At 55.7% G+C, this 15,429-nt stretch overlaps 2 protein-coding genes across 7 annotated transcripts in view; both read right to left on the bottom strand.

The window, feature by feature from the left end:
* Window positions 1–104: 104 nt before the first annotated feature.
* CCDC134 (coiled-coil domain containing 134) lies at window positions 105–8,302 on the bottom strand. Of its 6 annotated transcripts, none has more exons than XM_042792473.1 (8): window positions 8,225–8,293; window positions 6,295–6,376; window positions 3,929–4,046; window positions 2,996–3,117; window positions 2,669–2,753; window positions 2,227–2,396; window positions 1,893–1,964; window positions 105–880 (listed from the first exon to the last, which is right to left on the bottom strand). In XM_042792473.1, the coding sequence occupies exons 3-8, from the start codon at window positions 4,029–4,031 to the stop codon at window positions 743–745; spliced, it is 690 nt and encodes a 229-aa protein (XP_042648407.1). In that variant the 5' UTR covers window positions 4,032–4,046; window positions 6,295–6,376; window positions 8,225–8,293; the 3' UTR covers window positions 105–742. The 6 variants fall into 6 exon arrangements, with proteins under 6 accessions (XP_042648407.1, XP_032852776.1, XP_032852772.2 ...); XM_032996885.2 differs by having other exon boundaries at window positions 2,215–2,396; window positions 8,225–8,292; XM_042792474.1 differs by lacking the exon at window positions 105–880 and adding an exon at window positions 959–1,516 and having other exon boundaries at window positions 8,225–8,290.
* A 463-nt stretch (window positions 8,303–8,765) lies between these two features.
* The window catches only part of MEI1 (meiotic double-stranded break formation protein 1), a 39,666-nt gene continuing 33,002 nt past the window's right edge, over window positions 8,766–15,429 (bottom strand). The window contains 7 exon segments of the mRNA XM_042792471.1: window positions 8,766–8,986; window positions 10,302–10,411; window positions 10,761–10,892; window positions 11,721–11,827; window positions 13,817–13,898; window positions 14,627–14,835; window positions 15,300–15,381. Coding sequence (XP_042648405.1) covers window positions 8,941–8,986; window positions 10,302–10,411; window positions 10,761–10,892; window positions 11,721–11,827; window positions 13,817–13,898; window positions 14,627–14,835; window positions 15,300–15,381 — 768 coding nt within the window. The 3' untranslated portion in view covers window positions 8,766–8,940.

Raw genomic sequence — 15,429 nt, 5'->3', positions numbered from 1 at the left:
GACCCTCGCCTCCTGAGTGGCCAGCCCCGACGCCTGCTCGCACCACGAACAGGAGCAAAGGCCAGGCTTCTTTTACTTAAAAAAAAAAAAAAAAAAAAAAAAAATTAAAAATAATAAAGTCAAATTTATTCAAGAAAAACAAAACACGCGCCCATCGCGCCCCCAGACTTGGCTCTGCAGTTAAAAATTCAGAGCATCTCCCCTTTCCCAAGGGCCGCGGTGCCCCCAGCCCGGCACAAAGCACCCGCTTCTCAGGGGACGGCCCCCCCCCACCCCCCCGCAAAAGCCTCCTCGGGTGTGAGTTCATCAGCGACCACAGGAAAACGCAGGGTTGCTGTGCCGGGTCCCGGGGCCAGCCCCTCATCTCGGCTCCTGCTGCAGCCCAGAGACCCCACGGAGGGTCGCAGCCCCCTGGCTGGCTCCCTCCCTGCTGTCGTGTTGTCGCCCCCCCCCCCCCCCCCGAGAAGTGGGTTTGGGGAACTAAACTAGAGAGGAAGAGCCCCACACCGGAGGGATGGGACGGCGTGGGGGTGCAGGACAGGCTCAGGGCTGGTTCCTCAGCACCTTCAGCGTCAGCAGTGCTCGCGCTATGGGCACACAGCTGCTGCAAATGGGGCCGAGAGCCAAAATCCCTCCCTTCCCAAACATTCTGTGCCTGTTCGCCTCGCTGCAGGGACGCCCTGCAGCAGCCTCCTGGGAAAAGGGGATGCTGTCGGGCTGGGAACCGGCGCCATCGGCCTTTTCAACCACGGATGACCGATGAAAGACTTGTTCCTTGGTAAAAAAGCCACTGGAAAGAAGGGAGAGCTGTTCCCACAGAGGCAAAAGTTGGGCAGAGATCGGGTATAACCAGGTGGGGGGGTGTCAATGAGCTCACCATCTTAAAAAAAAAAACAAAAAAAAAAAAAAACAAAAAAACACCAAACCAAAAAACAAACAAATAAAAAAAAACCCAGACTGAGAGAAGCAGCATTGCTCATGAGGCTGTTTGGCATGATGTGCTCCCCAGCCCACCCACGACAGAGGAGGCACATTGAGTGTGGGGCACCCTGTGCTGCAGAGAAGAGGGCTCCCCGGGCTCCCCACGGGGTTCAGCCACAGCATGTCCCCCTCATCCTACCCCACGACGGGTGGCAGCACCCCAACCAGCCCAGGAGATCCCCCCACTGCCTTCCTGTCTGTGCTTTGGCTCTGGGGAAAGGGTACCCCACTTCAGCTCCCCCCCCCAGCCCCAATGAGGCAACCCACCGGCACGGCCACCCGGCCCCTGCCGAACGAAAGGGAAAGGCAACAAAACAAAACCCACGGCACAAACGGAAAGGGGACCGCTGGGCACCGGCCCGAGGCCACCGAGAGGGAGGGAGCCGCTCCGCAAGCCCCCCCCCGCACGCTACAGCTCCGACTGAGAGCGGGAGATGCGCGGGCCCTTGCGGATCTCCTTCCGCTTCTCCTCCTTCTTCCTCCGCTTCTCCTCCTCCCGCAGCGCCTTCTGGAAGGTGTCGGCACTGGGGAAAAACTGTGAGGCGGCAGCGGAGGGTCAGCACGGGGGAGCCCCCGCAGCCACAACCCCCACCAAAGCCAACGCACAAGCCCCGGGGTGCCAGGGGGGCTTGAAGTCCGATGTGGCATGAGGCAAAGGGGGTCCCAACGCTCCCATGGGGCAGGCGGCCGCGGGAGGGGGAGATGGCACCAAGTGCCCAAAGCCAACCGCAGCCCAGCCGGGGAAGTGAACGTGCATGTTTCAGCCATGCTTCCCCCACGCTGGGGGTTTTTGGCCGTTCCTCACCCAAGCCACCCAATTCCCTCCCTCAGCTGGCTGCCTAGAGCTGCGACGGGGGGACTGGGGGCGACAGGGAAGCCCATGGGGCGAGCCGGTGGCATTGCTGTCTTACCTCAGAATGGTCCGTTTTAAAGGGATTGCGGTAATCGGGCGATTTCTCGCTGATTCCCAGCTCCTGAGCCATCTGAAGAGCAAAGCGGAGACCACGTCGGGGAGCGGTGCCTCCCACCCACGTCCTCCGGTCACCAGGGTCCCCTCCTCCCCACCAAGCCCCCTCCGTGCTCTTCCCCCATCCCTCAGCCCAAGGACAACCCTCAGACACCGGGTATGCTCCTCCCTGCTCTCCTTTTACCCCCCAAACCTCACCCCCCCTAGCCCCAGCAGCAGAGAGGGGATGCGGTGGGGGGGGGGGGGGGGGGGACCAGGAGCCATACCAGCCCCAGGACCTGGGAGTGGGGTCCCTGCTCAAACACGCCCGTCAGGTTGCAGAAGCCGATGCCCCAGCGGATGAGGCTGTTCCAGTTGGAGTTGCGGTCGAAGTAGTGGTGCACGATCTTGGGGAAGCGCAGGACGACGTCCCCAAAGAAGGCGGTGTTCTCCACCACGTGGGAGTACGCTGTGGGGGACAGCCACCAGTCCCGTCGGCACACGTGCCCCATCCCACTGGCGCCCACGTCCCCACCAAGAGGTGGGGAGGCCGAGGGCAAACGTGCAGGCTCCCCAGTACAAACTGGTCAGAGAGGCAGCAATAGGGTCCTCAACAGACAGGGACCGGCCCAGGTCTGGTCTGGGTTGTACCTACCCTGCTACCGGTCCCAGAAGGAATGTCAGTGATGCACCAGAGCACTAGAAAAGGGAGGGGGGGGGTAAGGATCAGAGAGGACCTACCATCCTTTATCTTCTCATCCTGAGGGAAAGGCCCATCAGGAGGCACGTCAGCAGCGATGAGCACAGCCCGGGAGTCCTCCAGCACCTGCGAGAGCCTCGGTCACTGCCCCATCCTGCCAGCCCCTCCCCACACCCCAGGGGGTGCTGCCCCGGCCACCCCTTTTGCAGCCCCCATGGCACCCTCCCTTCAGGTCCCAAAGCCCACCTGCCCACCCAGCCCTTCTCTTGGACCCCATGAAGGCCCCTCAGCCCTCCCTTCTTCTCCTGCCCACCCTCCCCAGCCCCATGGCGCACCGAGCCCAGAGGGTGGCCCGCGCTACAGCTCACTTTGAAGAGTCCCTTGAGCATGATGTCGATGATTTTGTACTGCTGGTTGACGTCATTGAGCTCAATCAGGTTCTTCAGGGCATTCATCTGGTCCTTGCGCTTCACCTCAAACAGCTTTTTATCTGCACCGCTGTCAAGGGTGCCGCCGGCATGCTCCCACTCTCACGCTCCACAGGGCACCCGGCACCATCCCAGCCCCCCCCCCCGCCAGTTCTCCACAGGGTGCCTGAGGGCTGGGGGCAGCGCCTAAGCCAGCATGAACCATGGCTTTCCAGCACAGACACCCCAGCGGGGCACTTAACAACGCTGGGCACCCGTGGGGAGCTTTCTACTTGCCAGCCCCTGCTCCAGCTGACGGGCTGGAGGGTGAGTGTGAACTCCCACCTTCCCCATATGTGTCTCCATGAGCATACGTATTAAATACCTTTTCATAATTTGCCGGTTGCTGCTGTGTGCTAGGAGGGGCTCGCATCAGCCCACCGCCTCGCGGGCGACCGACCGCACGCCGGCGGCGCAGGGCGAGTGCTGCAAGCCCAGGAGCCCTCTCCCACCAAACCACCGAGACCCGCAGGCGTGCTCTGCTTCCTGGCTGACCTCACCGCTCCCGAGAGCGGAGCGGGAGAGGTGCTCGGCACCCCGCATCCTGGAGCAGAAAGGAAAAGCGCCGTGCTGGGGAGAATGCCAGGCACTGCCAGAAAACCCACCTCCGCCCCTGCACCGAGCCAGGCGCTGGGTTAGCAAAGCCAGGAGCTCGGCTCAAGCCCGTCTACAGAGGAGCAGAGGCAACCGCCCAGCGGTTCTGGGCCTTCTCTCTTCCACCCCTCTGTGACCCTTTCCGCGGTCTCTGACCCTTTCCCTGTGCACCAGCTCCCTCCAGCCTCCGCAGGCGCGAAGGTGTATGTGGGACGAGGGGCAGGCTGCAGAGAAGGATACAGATTTCCAACCCAGAGTCCACCCTCTGTTTTTCCAGGTCTGCGAAGCTGCCCCGGGACAGCAGCAGCACCAGCAGAAAAGGGCAGATGAAGAGAAAATCCATGTCAGCCACCGCAGCCTGGAACAAAATGGACCAAGAAAACCAATCATCAGCGAGGAGAGTTACCAAAGGGAGAAGTCACACGAGCCTCTCGGGACCAATGGCACATCACCCTCGGCACCAGGGTCCTTGCCCACCTCTCCCTTGTCCCCACGAGGGGTTTGAGGGAGACAGTGGCCAGAACAGGACAACAGGACGATGCTGCAGCCAGCCTGCTCTCCCCAGCCCCTCTACCTGCCTCCACTGCCGGCTGAGCACCGGCTGGGCCCCCAGGGATCTGACTGAGCACTGACCCAGCAGAAAAATTAAGTCCTACCCCTTCTCCCAAAAATAACAGCCAACATTTTGCTGGCTTTGCAAGTTAGAGCAGCCCAGCCACGAAAGCAGCAGGGCCAAAGGGAGGGGGAGGATCGCTGAAGGGCTGAAGTCCACCTCTCCTTCAAGCACCAGGCTCGGCCACCTCACTTCATCTCTTGGGGTGCTGGCACCTGGACCCTTCCCCTTGCTACAAGTCGGGTACCAGCCGCAGGCCCCACGCCGAAAAGCAGCGGTTGGTGGTAACTCGCCCCCAGTGCGTCCCTCCCCAGGCAGAGGCCGAGGGTCTGCAGGGATGCGGTCGGGCAGAGGTGCTCCTGGCCACGAGGGTCCCTCAGGCAGAGCCAAGGTACAGAAGAGGGGCTAGAGGAGAAGGCCCTTGAGAATGAGGACCCTGGTCCCTGGGACAGCCTAGACCTTGAAAAGGAGAACAGTATCTCGGCCTCCAGGCAGCGGGACTCAAGGCAGCCTCTCCGCAGGGACAAAGTTTCTGCAGAGCCAAGCAGCCGCCACCAGAAATTACAGAAGCAGCAGCAGCTCCTTCAGAGACATCCCCCGAAACAAATCCCTTCTTCACACCAGATTTAGTTGTTTGTTTTTTGTTTTTTTTTTTTTTCTTGTCGTTTTTCTTTTTTAAACAAATACAATTTGTTCAACTTCAGGCCCATGAGCGAGGCAGAGCAGGCAGCACCGGCAGCTCTCCCAGCCCCGTGAGGAGGATGAGGAGGACCGGCAGCTCTCACTCCTGAGGCTGAGCCAAGCCCCCTCGCACCCCCCGGCACGGGCAGGGAAACAGCATCAGGCAAACATGAGAAACCCTCTGCATTTTTTTGCTATTGTGCTTTACAAAAGGCAGCACCCCTGGAAGGGAACAGGTCCGAATAACAGCAACCAGTGTTACAGAGAAAGACACAGCTGTCCCCGGTGTGGGCTCGGCATCGCGCCCTGCGTCTTAGACACAGTGCAGAACCAGGATGGCAGCACAAGCCCCCCCCACCGGGCCTGGGGTCCCTCCTCCCTGCCTGCTGTGCCGTGAGGCTTAAAGCATATCCCAGCCACCCTGAAGTCCGCAAAGCACGCTGACAAGCCAAGGATGTAAGGAGAAATTCTCCAGCTCAAGGCAAGCAGATGATCTGCTGGACCCACCAGCCTGGTTGTCTTCCAAGAGACTGCTTCATCCTGCCAAAACCCACGACCCAAGGGCCCCAGGCCTGGCTTAGCAAAGGGGTGCGGGTCCCCCCTCTGCAGAGCCCCCCATGGCCGCTCGCTCCCTCCCAGGCTCTCAGGGAAGAGGAAGAGTTGCGACTCAAAAGCACAAACTGTGACTGTCCTGGGACCCAGGCTCCTGTTTGCCCCTCGGATTGGGCACACGGCCATAAGGACCAGGCTGGTCATTTGCCATGGTCGCGGGAAATCGGAGAGAGACCTCTGAGGCAGCCGGTGGTCTCCAGACCAGGCTGAAAGGCAAAGAGCAGAAACGCTGCCTGCAACAGCAGTCCCAGCACGCCTGGGCAGGGCAGGGGCTCCCGCGTCCCCCCAATTCCGACATGGGAGCCGGGTGGCTGGAGGATGTCCTATGGCTGCTCTGAGGAAGAAGACACTGAGCTGCAAAAAAAAACCCACTCAGGCAGCAGCAGAGCGAAGCACAGGTCTCGGCTGAAGCGGTCGCCAGCCGGCTGGTTGCTGCAGCAGAAAGCCCACCAGCCTGCCTGGCTCCCCCCGGGTCTCACAGCAGAGCCAGGCTTTCCCAGGGGCACGACAGCAGATGCTGCGGTACTGACGGTTAGTGTTTTCAACGAAAATGTTTTGAACGACTTTACAAATCCTCCTGCGGCGGCCGTACCGATCGTGCCACGCGACAAGGTCGGAAGAAGAGGACCGGCGAAACACGCCACACCAGAAGCCCGTCACCTTTCTGTCTGCCCCCTTCCCTGCTGACACTCATTCTCACCTGGAAGCTACTAACCGCCTGCCGTCCCTCGGGGCTGAAACACCCCAGTGACCGTGAACCAGGAGCCAGTTGTTGCCCTCACCTGTAGGGAAGGCGAGGCTGCTGGTGCCACGCGGGACCAGCTCCAGCTTTATTTCCCTTCGCTGCCCTGCCCATTTCACCCCATTTTAATAGCAGAGGACGTTCCCTCCTCTCTAGGCCGGACTGTGTAAGCGCAGGGATACCAAAGCTTCTTGCAGATGTTCCTCCATGCTTTCCCCACGAACCCTCCCTCGCGTCTTCACACCCGTTGAGGGATGAGAGGGGAGAAACACCGCAGGGCTGCTCCTCTCTTCCCTCCCTGAAGTGAGCCCTGCCAAAGCCAGCTCTGCCCAGTGCTCCCAGAGCAGGCCGGTGAGCCAGGGCCTGGCCTGATGCTGCAGATGGGAAGGAGTTTCCACCGATATTCCCTCGCAGCCCTGGCCAGCTGGTTGTTTCAGCAGAAAGCCCACCAGTCTGGCTCGCTGTCTCCCATCCTCTTAATTTAGACATGTTTTTCCAAAGACACGACAACAGATGCTGTGTTATAGATGGTTAGTACTTCCCATTAAAATGTTTTTAATGACTTTATAAATTCTCCTGCAGGAGCCCCATCTGAACTGAGCATCCCCACGGTTTATTCGCTTAATGAGCTCGCATGGCAGAGCCATGCTGCCAAACTTCAGTTCCCAGGAGGGACTTTTGCAGAACCCCCCCTTCCCCTCTACAGGGCACTGAAACATAGGGGGAAAAGCACCACCAGCCAGCTTACCCCAGGAGCAAAACAAGGAATGAAAACTCCCTGCCCCACAAATCCACCCCTGAGCCGCTCCTCCGGCAACCAGGTAAGGATTAATCTGTTGTCACAGCTGAACCAAAAGCTTCGGAAGCGAAACTCAGCCTGCTCAGACTTCTGCTAGGACATCTCCATGCAAGGCTTACAGGACCAGTTGCCTCGGTGAAACAGCAACGGCCGTTTACATCGGCTTGCCTCCAAAGTCCCTTAACCACTAAAAGGCGAGAGCCACCCGCCGGGGTTTGGCTGCCCTGACTGAAGCCAGAGAGCTGCTGTGATTCCTGCCAGGGCCCGGGTCCATCCCATCCCACCTCCGTGCCCCCCATCCTGCTGGAGGGGGGGTCAGCGGCACCCCGAGGGGCTCAGGCGGCCGCGGGGAGAGGGAGGTGGGGATTCTCTTTCAAGCGCTGCTAAAATTAATGGCAATTGCACTGGGACAGAGGCGCGGCAATCTGATTAGCGGGGACTAATCAGATTGGGAAACCCATCCAGAGCCGTCTCAAGTGGACGCGGCAGGCGGCACACGAGGGGATGCAAACCCACGGGGCGGGACGCGGCTGCTTCCCCGTGCTGCCGGCGGTCTGCTCCTCACACAGCCCCGGGACGGGGCTCCGGCAAGGGCGAGGAGGGAAGGAGGGAAGGAGGGAAGGAGGGAAGGAGGGAAGGAGGGAAGGAGGGAAGGAGGGAAGGAGGGAAGGAGGGAAGGAGGGAAGGAGGGAAGGAGGGAAGGAGGGAAGGAGGGAAGGAGGGGGGAAGGAGGAGGGAAGGAGGGGAGCCGGCGGCGATGGCAGAGCCCTTCGGGCAAGGGCAAAGCCGGCTAACCAAAAGTCCAGCGAGGCACCTCTGGGCCGCGCTGCCCGTCCCGCTCACCGGCCACCCCGGCTGCGAGGGCTTCTTCCTTCCTTCCTCCCCCCCTCCCCTCCCGGGTCTCCCCCCCGGTAGCGGCCCCCCCCTCCCCGCCGCCCTGCCCCGGGCAGCGGCCCCCGGGGGCAGACCCTGACCCTGACCCTGACCCCGCCTCCGCCCTTCCCCGGGGAAAAAGGGGGGGGGGGGGGTGCGGCCCGGCTCCCCCGCCGGGCGGCGTGGCCGTGGCCGTGGCCTCCCCCCTCGTCTCACCTGCGGGCCGGGGACCGGGACCGGGGCCGGGATGGGCGCTCACGCCCGCCGCGCTGCCATGCCGCCGCCGCCCCGCCCCGCCCCGCCCCGTCACTTCCTGAGATCCCGCCCCGCCCCGCCCCGCCCCGCCGGCAGCCGGGCCCCGCCCCCGCCCGGAGGGTTTCCCCGGGCTCTGCGGGGAAGGAGCCTCGGTGCAAACGCCGACGAGGAAAGCCAAGAGGAGAGCGGGGGGGGGGGGTTGGTTCTGGGGCTGTAGCCTACGGGATCATCCGTCGTCTGGAAGAAGTCTGCGGTCTGCGCTCCCCCGTGGGACGGGCAGCCCCCCCCCCCCCCCCCCCCAACCCAGAGGAAAGGGGCCACCCCGCAGCAGCACCAGCGCCTCTGCCAGAGCACATGCCCCCCCGCGTATGACATCGCTTACACCGGGCAGTTAGTTCTGTATTTTGAGAACTGAAGAGCAACAGCCAAGCTTCATCCCACACACAAAACAAAACAAAACAAAAAAAAAAAAAAAAAAAAAAAAACCAGAAACGAGGAGCCGTTTCAGTAACCAGGCTTTATAAATGATTTTCAACAAACCTTTTTCTGAAAATGAGCTGCAAATTACATCCTCTGTCCATCTTCTCTCTCCTATTCGCTGGGAATAAAAGGCAGGAGGGGGTCTCCCGTTCCACCCGTGCCTTGTTCCACTCGTGCCTGCAGCCCATCTTCTCATTTCAGTCTCCAATGTGCGAGAGGGACACTGCCACGCTGCCCAGGCATCTGTCATCAATGGCATGAGTGGAAACCGAAGGGGACGCACAGCTGAAACTCCAGCATGCCACCGGAACCCCCACATTTGACACATTGCTGGCAGGAGGTTTTCATTAGTAAATCAACCCTCTCCCAAGCCGTGGACACCACCCCAACACCTGTGAGAAACACTGCTGTAGGAGAACCTGAAGAAAGAGCTTTCTCAACAAAACTGATGTCAAAGCTTGGTTTCAACCAGAGGATTTTGTCTTCCCCGCTCATGACTATCTTATGCAGGTAGCTGCCACTGCTGCACTTTGAGCACATCCAAACCCCTTCCCAACAACCAAGATGCGAAGGCTTCTTTGTACGTGTAAAAGGCAGAAACAAGAAGCAACTTTAGCAACATAACAAGACCTCCTGTCCACCTTCCCTCACCCCTGTACGGACAAGCCAAGGCAGTGGGGAGGAACTTCACAGGACTGGACAGTCTCCACCTGGGCATCCCGCGCTCTGAGCATCCCACCACAGAGCAGTAGTATCACAGTGGGGGTAAGCACAAGGACAAGCTTCTCCTGACAGATACACAGAACAAACACCTCACGTAGCCTGCACGTGGCTGGTGTCAGTGTCCCACAGTGGAGGAAGTCCCTGCCCCAACAGGAAATCACTGCTGGGGCCACTTCCATCGCTGCCACCTGTCTGAGGCAACGCGGCGTGATGAAAACAGGAAGGCAAAAGCAGACAGTTTGAGAAATAAATTAATATTGCATCAGGCTCCCTCTTTCTCCCCAACTAATCTAGGAGCAGGCCCTGCCTCCATCCCCAGAGAATTCAGTTCTCAGCGGGGAAGGAGAAGCAGAAGGCCAAGCAGAACAAAACTCGGTAACTCCTCTCAGCAGTTTCCGAATGCTCGCTGTACTCTGAAAGTGCTCAAGTCCTCTCTGGGTTTCCATGACTTCATGGGCATACTGGCACTAGTTAGCACGCAGACAGAGGTTAAGTGATTGCTCATCCTCCAGGGAAATCAATACAGGGATCGATACTGCTTTGAAGCCACAGGCTCCCCGGCCTGCTCCCCCTTCATCAGACCACCTCTGCCATATAGATGAATGCAATCCCAGCACAGAGACCCATCTTTCATCCCAAACGTCTCCTCACATTTGGGGATGATGAAATCTTTCATCCCCAAGTAAGTTAAATGCAGCAACCACTGAGTTTTTCCAATTCTGTTTGCTTTCAGCTGGAACAAGGGAAGGAGCAGCAGATTAAGCATCCCTTCCACCTCTGTTAGACCTACCACTCTCACATCACCTATCAAAGGCATCTGCCCAGCAAAGGATACATAATGTCCTGATGTTTTACACATGTGGTCCTCTGTCCCAGGAGACGCTCCAGCAAGGTCTGAACGGTCCCCAGCTGCACCGGCTCCACCTGGCAATGACTGCTCTGAATCTGAGCAGTCAGAAGAAAGAACGCTTTCCAGACCAACAGGAAACTGTTGGGCTTGTTCCTTCACACCTCTCTCCCTCATCTCCACGAAGAGCAATGAGACCTTCAAACTCTGATCCAGGGGGAGAGCAAGGGGCCACACAATATGATGACACAGTTTAGGCAGCTGCTGGCATCGCCCCCTTTCCGATTTCACTGTACGCCCCTCAAGGCAGCAGGCCAAGCTAGCAGCTGCAGAATTCCTTTTCATCTTGCTCTAACCTCCTCAAAGGAAGTTTATGGCTCCCCATCAAAGGCTAAAGCAATCCCCTAGGGATTCCCTTATTCTTCTAGGCAGTCACTGCCCTCTTACCTGACAAAGGAAAAGGTGAAGAGCACGAGATGTGGCCTCGGGCAGCTCTGCTAAATTGGCTTCTGCTGCCTCCTGGAGAATCTGGCTAATTTCTTTCTGAGACATAATATTGCTGCTCTGATATCTCAGAAACTTGAACAAAAGAAAAAAGAGAGGTATTAAATAGTGAAAGACCCACAGATTCCAACAGTGGCTCATCTCCTGGAAAGACCTCCTCTATGTAATGGGATGCTGCAGCACCTTCACTACAGGCCTGATTTTTATACCAGTTCTGATAGAACCAGTGCAAATATCTGTGCTGATGGTGCTCTGATTTATAATCAGACTTATTTTGGTTTAGGTTGGGAAGGAACTAAAATAAACCAGGTAACCTTTTAAAAGTGAGATAAGAAGTATTCAGAGACCCATCTTGTATTTGGAGAGGGAAGGTTCACATTAATAACCCCTTCCTCTCATCCACTGACACGAGGGCTCTATCTTCAGTATTTCTGCTGGGTGGGACCACACATTCCCTCTCTTGCCTGCAGGCCCAATGTACAGCAGGGTATCGCTCCCTGCCCTGAAAAGTCAGGGTCTGTAAGGTCAAAGATGGGAGAGAAGTGATCCCCAGCAGAGCTCTACTCTCCAGAGAGCTGCAGCGTGCTCCCTGCCTGGTAACAGCAGTTGCATGTTCTCTGTAGGTTTCCTCTCTCCTCCCCAGGGGTCCTAGATGATATAAATAAGTTCTACAAACACCAGAACAGGACGTGCTCACTAACAGCGGTCAGTTTCTGCAGGATGTGGAAGGGAAGTTCATTTGAAAGTATCGTTATTAGAGGGCACAAGGATAGTGCCAGACAGAGCCACAGCAGTATCTGAGATTGTGTGTGTGTAGGGGGGGTAAGTTCCAATAACCAACCCACAGTCACTGTACCAACATACGGGAAAAAACGGAGAACAGGCTGCCCTGCCCCTGCTCACCAACGTCATCAGCCTGAGTACTTCTGGCTGCAGAAGGGACTTCTGGCCCCCACTGAGAAGTGTGAAGAGCAGGAATCGGTGCCAGGGCTGTGAAGCAACATGTAAAGCTGGGAGAGAAGGAGAAGCCAATCAAAGACAGCTTTAAAATTGTCCAGACTGGACCCGGGTAAGGACAGTCTTCAATACTGACCCCAAGGTTTCTCTTCTAGACCCCATACAGTGAAACACTAAGGGGATATTTTGCTCTGTTCTTACTTGCTTTTTAATCTGTCACTCTTTGGGCAAGAGTTCAGTCATGAGGACAAAAGCTTAATAGCTTTTCAAAATACATTTAGTCCATCTTTGTGCTGGTACAGAAACTTCTCCTGGGGTGCATGTCACAAAATAGTAATGGGATATCTTTAGCCCAGGGTTTTAAAAATAATACCCACTGGTTTCAATATGAGGACAAGTTTCCTGACCACGGGTTTTATTTAGCTGCAGAACACCCTTTGGGGAATGAAGAAAGCCCTATAACATAAGCTGCACAAACCGAGCCTGGATCTGCATCAGAGAGTGTACTATGAGACCAGCCAGGCTGATGGCTGCAACGCAAACAATCAGAGGAGAAAATATTCTTAATAAGGAACATACATGATAAACAGAGGTAAGGCTCAAGGTCACCGTCTGTGACAGCATTAAGTCTCTCACTGAACACTAAAGTTGTTATTACCTTGTATTTATTGCAGGTTAGGAGCATGGGATGGACAACTACAACAGGTCAGCTGATAAAAGCTGTTATCCACAGCAACTCACCAGTGTTAGAAAGGTGCCTCTTCCACTGGCAGTTATGTAACCTCCCTATTGCCACTACAAGAATCTTTTCTATGGGAAAACAACACTAAAAAATAATGTGAAACGTTTGGGGGGTATCTTTTAGTTGGTAGAAATGAAAAAGTACCAGCACTGTGCACTGAGCCTGCTCTGCGCATCTAGAAAAATGTCTGGACCAAGAGAGGGTTTTAGAAACCTCAAACGAGGCAACTCCTGGAGGCAGAGTCCAGGCCACACTGTTTGCAGTGTTCTTGCATCTTTCAGTCAGTCATAGCTATGACCACCACTCTGCTCGGAATAAGGAGACTCCTGTTATTGCTGTTGTGAACTCCTGTACCACAGCAAGAATTTAGGCAGCCAAAGTGAGAGGTTCAGCTGCTGCTGAAGCAGCATTTCATTAGCTTAATCCCAAACCAGCAGAACCTCCCCATAACATGCCACCTCTTTTTTTTTTTTAAGTTTACACGGGAGGCCTTTTAATTGCCTCCCCTCAGCTACTGGCTGTCATTCACCTGCAGTATTACATCTTCATTCAACTGCTTCCTCTCTCCCACCAGCGTCCCTTCTGTCTGGTGTTCATTCACTCCGTCCCCTTCACTCTTAGTGCTTAAATGACTGAATTGAACAGGTCAGGGTTCAGAGAACTTTCTGTCTAAGATCAGAGCCAGCACCTGAACTCTGTAGCAAGAGGCTGACAATCAGAAGGGTCTATTCGTCTCCTCAATTGTACAATGCTGTTACATGATGTTACATTGCTAACATGGTATACGTGAGGTCTGACGTGGACTCTGGAAACCAAGACCTGCATTCACCCCTGGGAATCTAAGATTTCCAGCTTCCGTTCCCTAAGGCTGCCTAGTACCCTGTTCACCCTTCCCCTCCCTCAGGCCCAAACTATAACCAATGCTGTCTGTGTGGAAGACACATCATATTCGAATTCTCCCTCCTGTATTTATGGTCTAAAGGTTTGCTACAATTGACCTGGAAGTGAAAGACTATACTCCTTCCATTCCTACACCTTTCACTCTTACCATATCAAGGGGTGGGGAATGACTTTTTTCCCCCTGGAAAGCAGGCTGATGTCCAGAGCCAAAGTGAGGGCTCGTGCCTGCAGGGGAGCCAGGCACTATGATTTCATTCCACAAAGCACACGCGTAACTTTAGGCATCCAAATAATTTTTCTTATTGGGCATAAACTCATTAAGCATCTGCTCCAGGGTGCTACTGGATGGAGATCACTGCAGAAGGGAATCCCAGGAGAAGAAAGAGCAGGAAGACTTTACCAACATCCTGGTTCTTCACATACAGGTACTCCACTAAGGTCTCCAGGCAGGCAACCACAGCTTGAGAGAGTAGCAAGTCTTTCTGGAATACCAAGAGAGGGAAAAAAAGAAGAAAAAAACCCCACCAATCAACAGCCGCTGCAAGAGGAAAATTCATAAAATGGCAGGATCTGGAGAGCATGCAGCACAGGAAAATAACACCCTTCATCTCCTTCACTGGATGCAACATGCTGCAAATTATCTGTCACGTCAAGGAGCCAGACAACGGCACGACTATTTATTCTGAGACTAAAAAAAAATTAAGTCACAGCCTTCAAAGAATGAAGGTGGGAGCCCAACATCGCTTGAAAGAGTTAAATGTAAACTGATGTACTAACCCTGGAACCCAACATCACTTGAGCAAGTTAAATGTACAGTGATGTACTACCCCCCAAAAGCACCTTGGCCAGGGATGTGGGGAAGGGGCTGGGATTTGTTATATTTTTCCCACCTCTGTCCCCAGGGGTATGGCATCCCTGCAGAGCAGGAGATGGGAAAAGAGAGATTGTCATTAGTACACAGAATTTCAGCTACCCAGTTCAGCAGCAGGGAGTACCGCATAGCTTGATTTACCTTCTTTCTCACTGCACCATGCTGCAGCAAGAGCATTTTCCCTCCTCCTCATCACATGGCTGTAAGGGGTGGAAAATGCAAGCAGAAGGATAAAAAAAAAAAAAATACAGCCCCTTACGTTCTGCAACAGGGTGGTTTCTCCTCAGCACCTGCTTGAAGCCCAACACTAGTGTTTTCCAAAAGTTGTATTTTATGTACCTGCAACTGGACATGCACCAAGAGGTTCTGCAGACTGACAACAAGTGAGAAGACCTGCTGCGTGGCAAGGGGGTGCAAGGCAGCAGCATCCTGCAGTGGTGGCGGCTGTGGTTGCGTAGCACCCTGGGCTGTGTTTTGGCCAACGATCACCACCAGAGAGGAGGAGAAGTTCTGTCGCAGGACGGCTCTCAGGAGCTGCATGATGCTCACTAGACAGGGAGGCACTTATTAGTGTGTGTCAGTGTTTTCCTCTCCCCTGCCCTGTGTGTTAGTGCCTGTGCAGTAGCGTGGGAGAGAGCGAGGAGAGAAAATTTAGGCTTAAGAGCCCACTGGTGTTGCCCGGCAGCTGCTGACAGCTGCACACAGGAATTACAACATGGGTTTCCTCGTTCTTCTCCCCCACTGTGAGACACTACCCCAGTTCACACTCAGTTCCAGATGTCACTACCAACCTCCAAGGAAGATTTGTCCAAACACAGCAGAACTTCAGACAGTTCCCTTTTGCCCCTTCTCATCACCAGTTATGTAGTCCCAAAGCCAAATGGACCAACGCTTCCAGATTCCCACCAGCACCTCTACCATCCCATTCCATAGTCACCAGTTCTCCCCTGTTGCCTGTAGCATGGTACTAGCAGCTGCTTCCAGTCAAATCCCTGTAACAGATGCAAAATACCTAACAGCAGGATTGGCTTCTTATTCCTGAAGATGACTGCATTCAGGACTTCTGTTAGGTCTAGAGAGAGTGTCTGGTGAACCTAGAGGAGAATGAAATAGAAGAGAAAAACCAGCACTGGTTTGGACCA

The sequence above is a fragment of the Tyto alba genome, unplaced genomic scaffold, assembly GCF_018691265.1.
Source record: "Tyto alba isolate M040663 unplaced genomic scaffold, T.alba_DEE_v4.0 Super-Scaffold_2, whole genome shotgun sequence".
NCBI classification, from domain to species: Eukaryota; Metazoa; Chordata; class Aves; order Strigiformes; family Tytonidae; genus Tyto; species Tyto alba.
This window is presented reverse-complemented; position numbering and strand designations above follow the sequence as displayed.

What these genes read in the sequence shown, in the direction of transcription:
- CCDC134 (XM_032996881.2), bottom strand. Translation starts at nt 4,031, where the DNA reads ATGGATTTTCTCTTCATCTGCCCTTTTCTGCTGGTGCTGCTGCTGTCC. An exon ending in GGACTCTGGGTTGGAAATCT is followed by an intron (nt 3,118 to 3,928) that starts GTATCCTTCTCT and finishes ACAGCGGTGCAG; the next exon opens with ATAAAAAGCTGTTTGAGGTG. An exon ending in GGATGAGAAGATAAAGGATG is followed by an intron (nt 2,397 to 2,668) that starts GTAGGTCCTCTC and finishes TGTCCCCCACAG; the next exon opens with CGTACTCCCACGTGGTGGAG.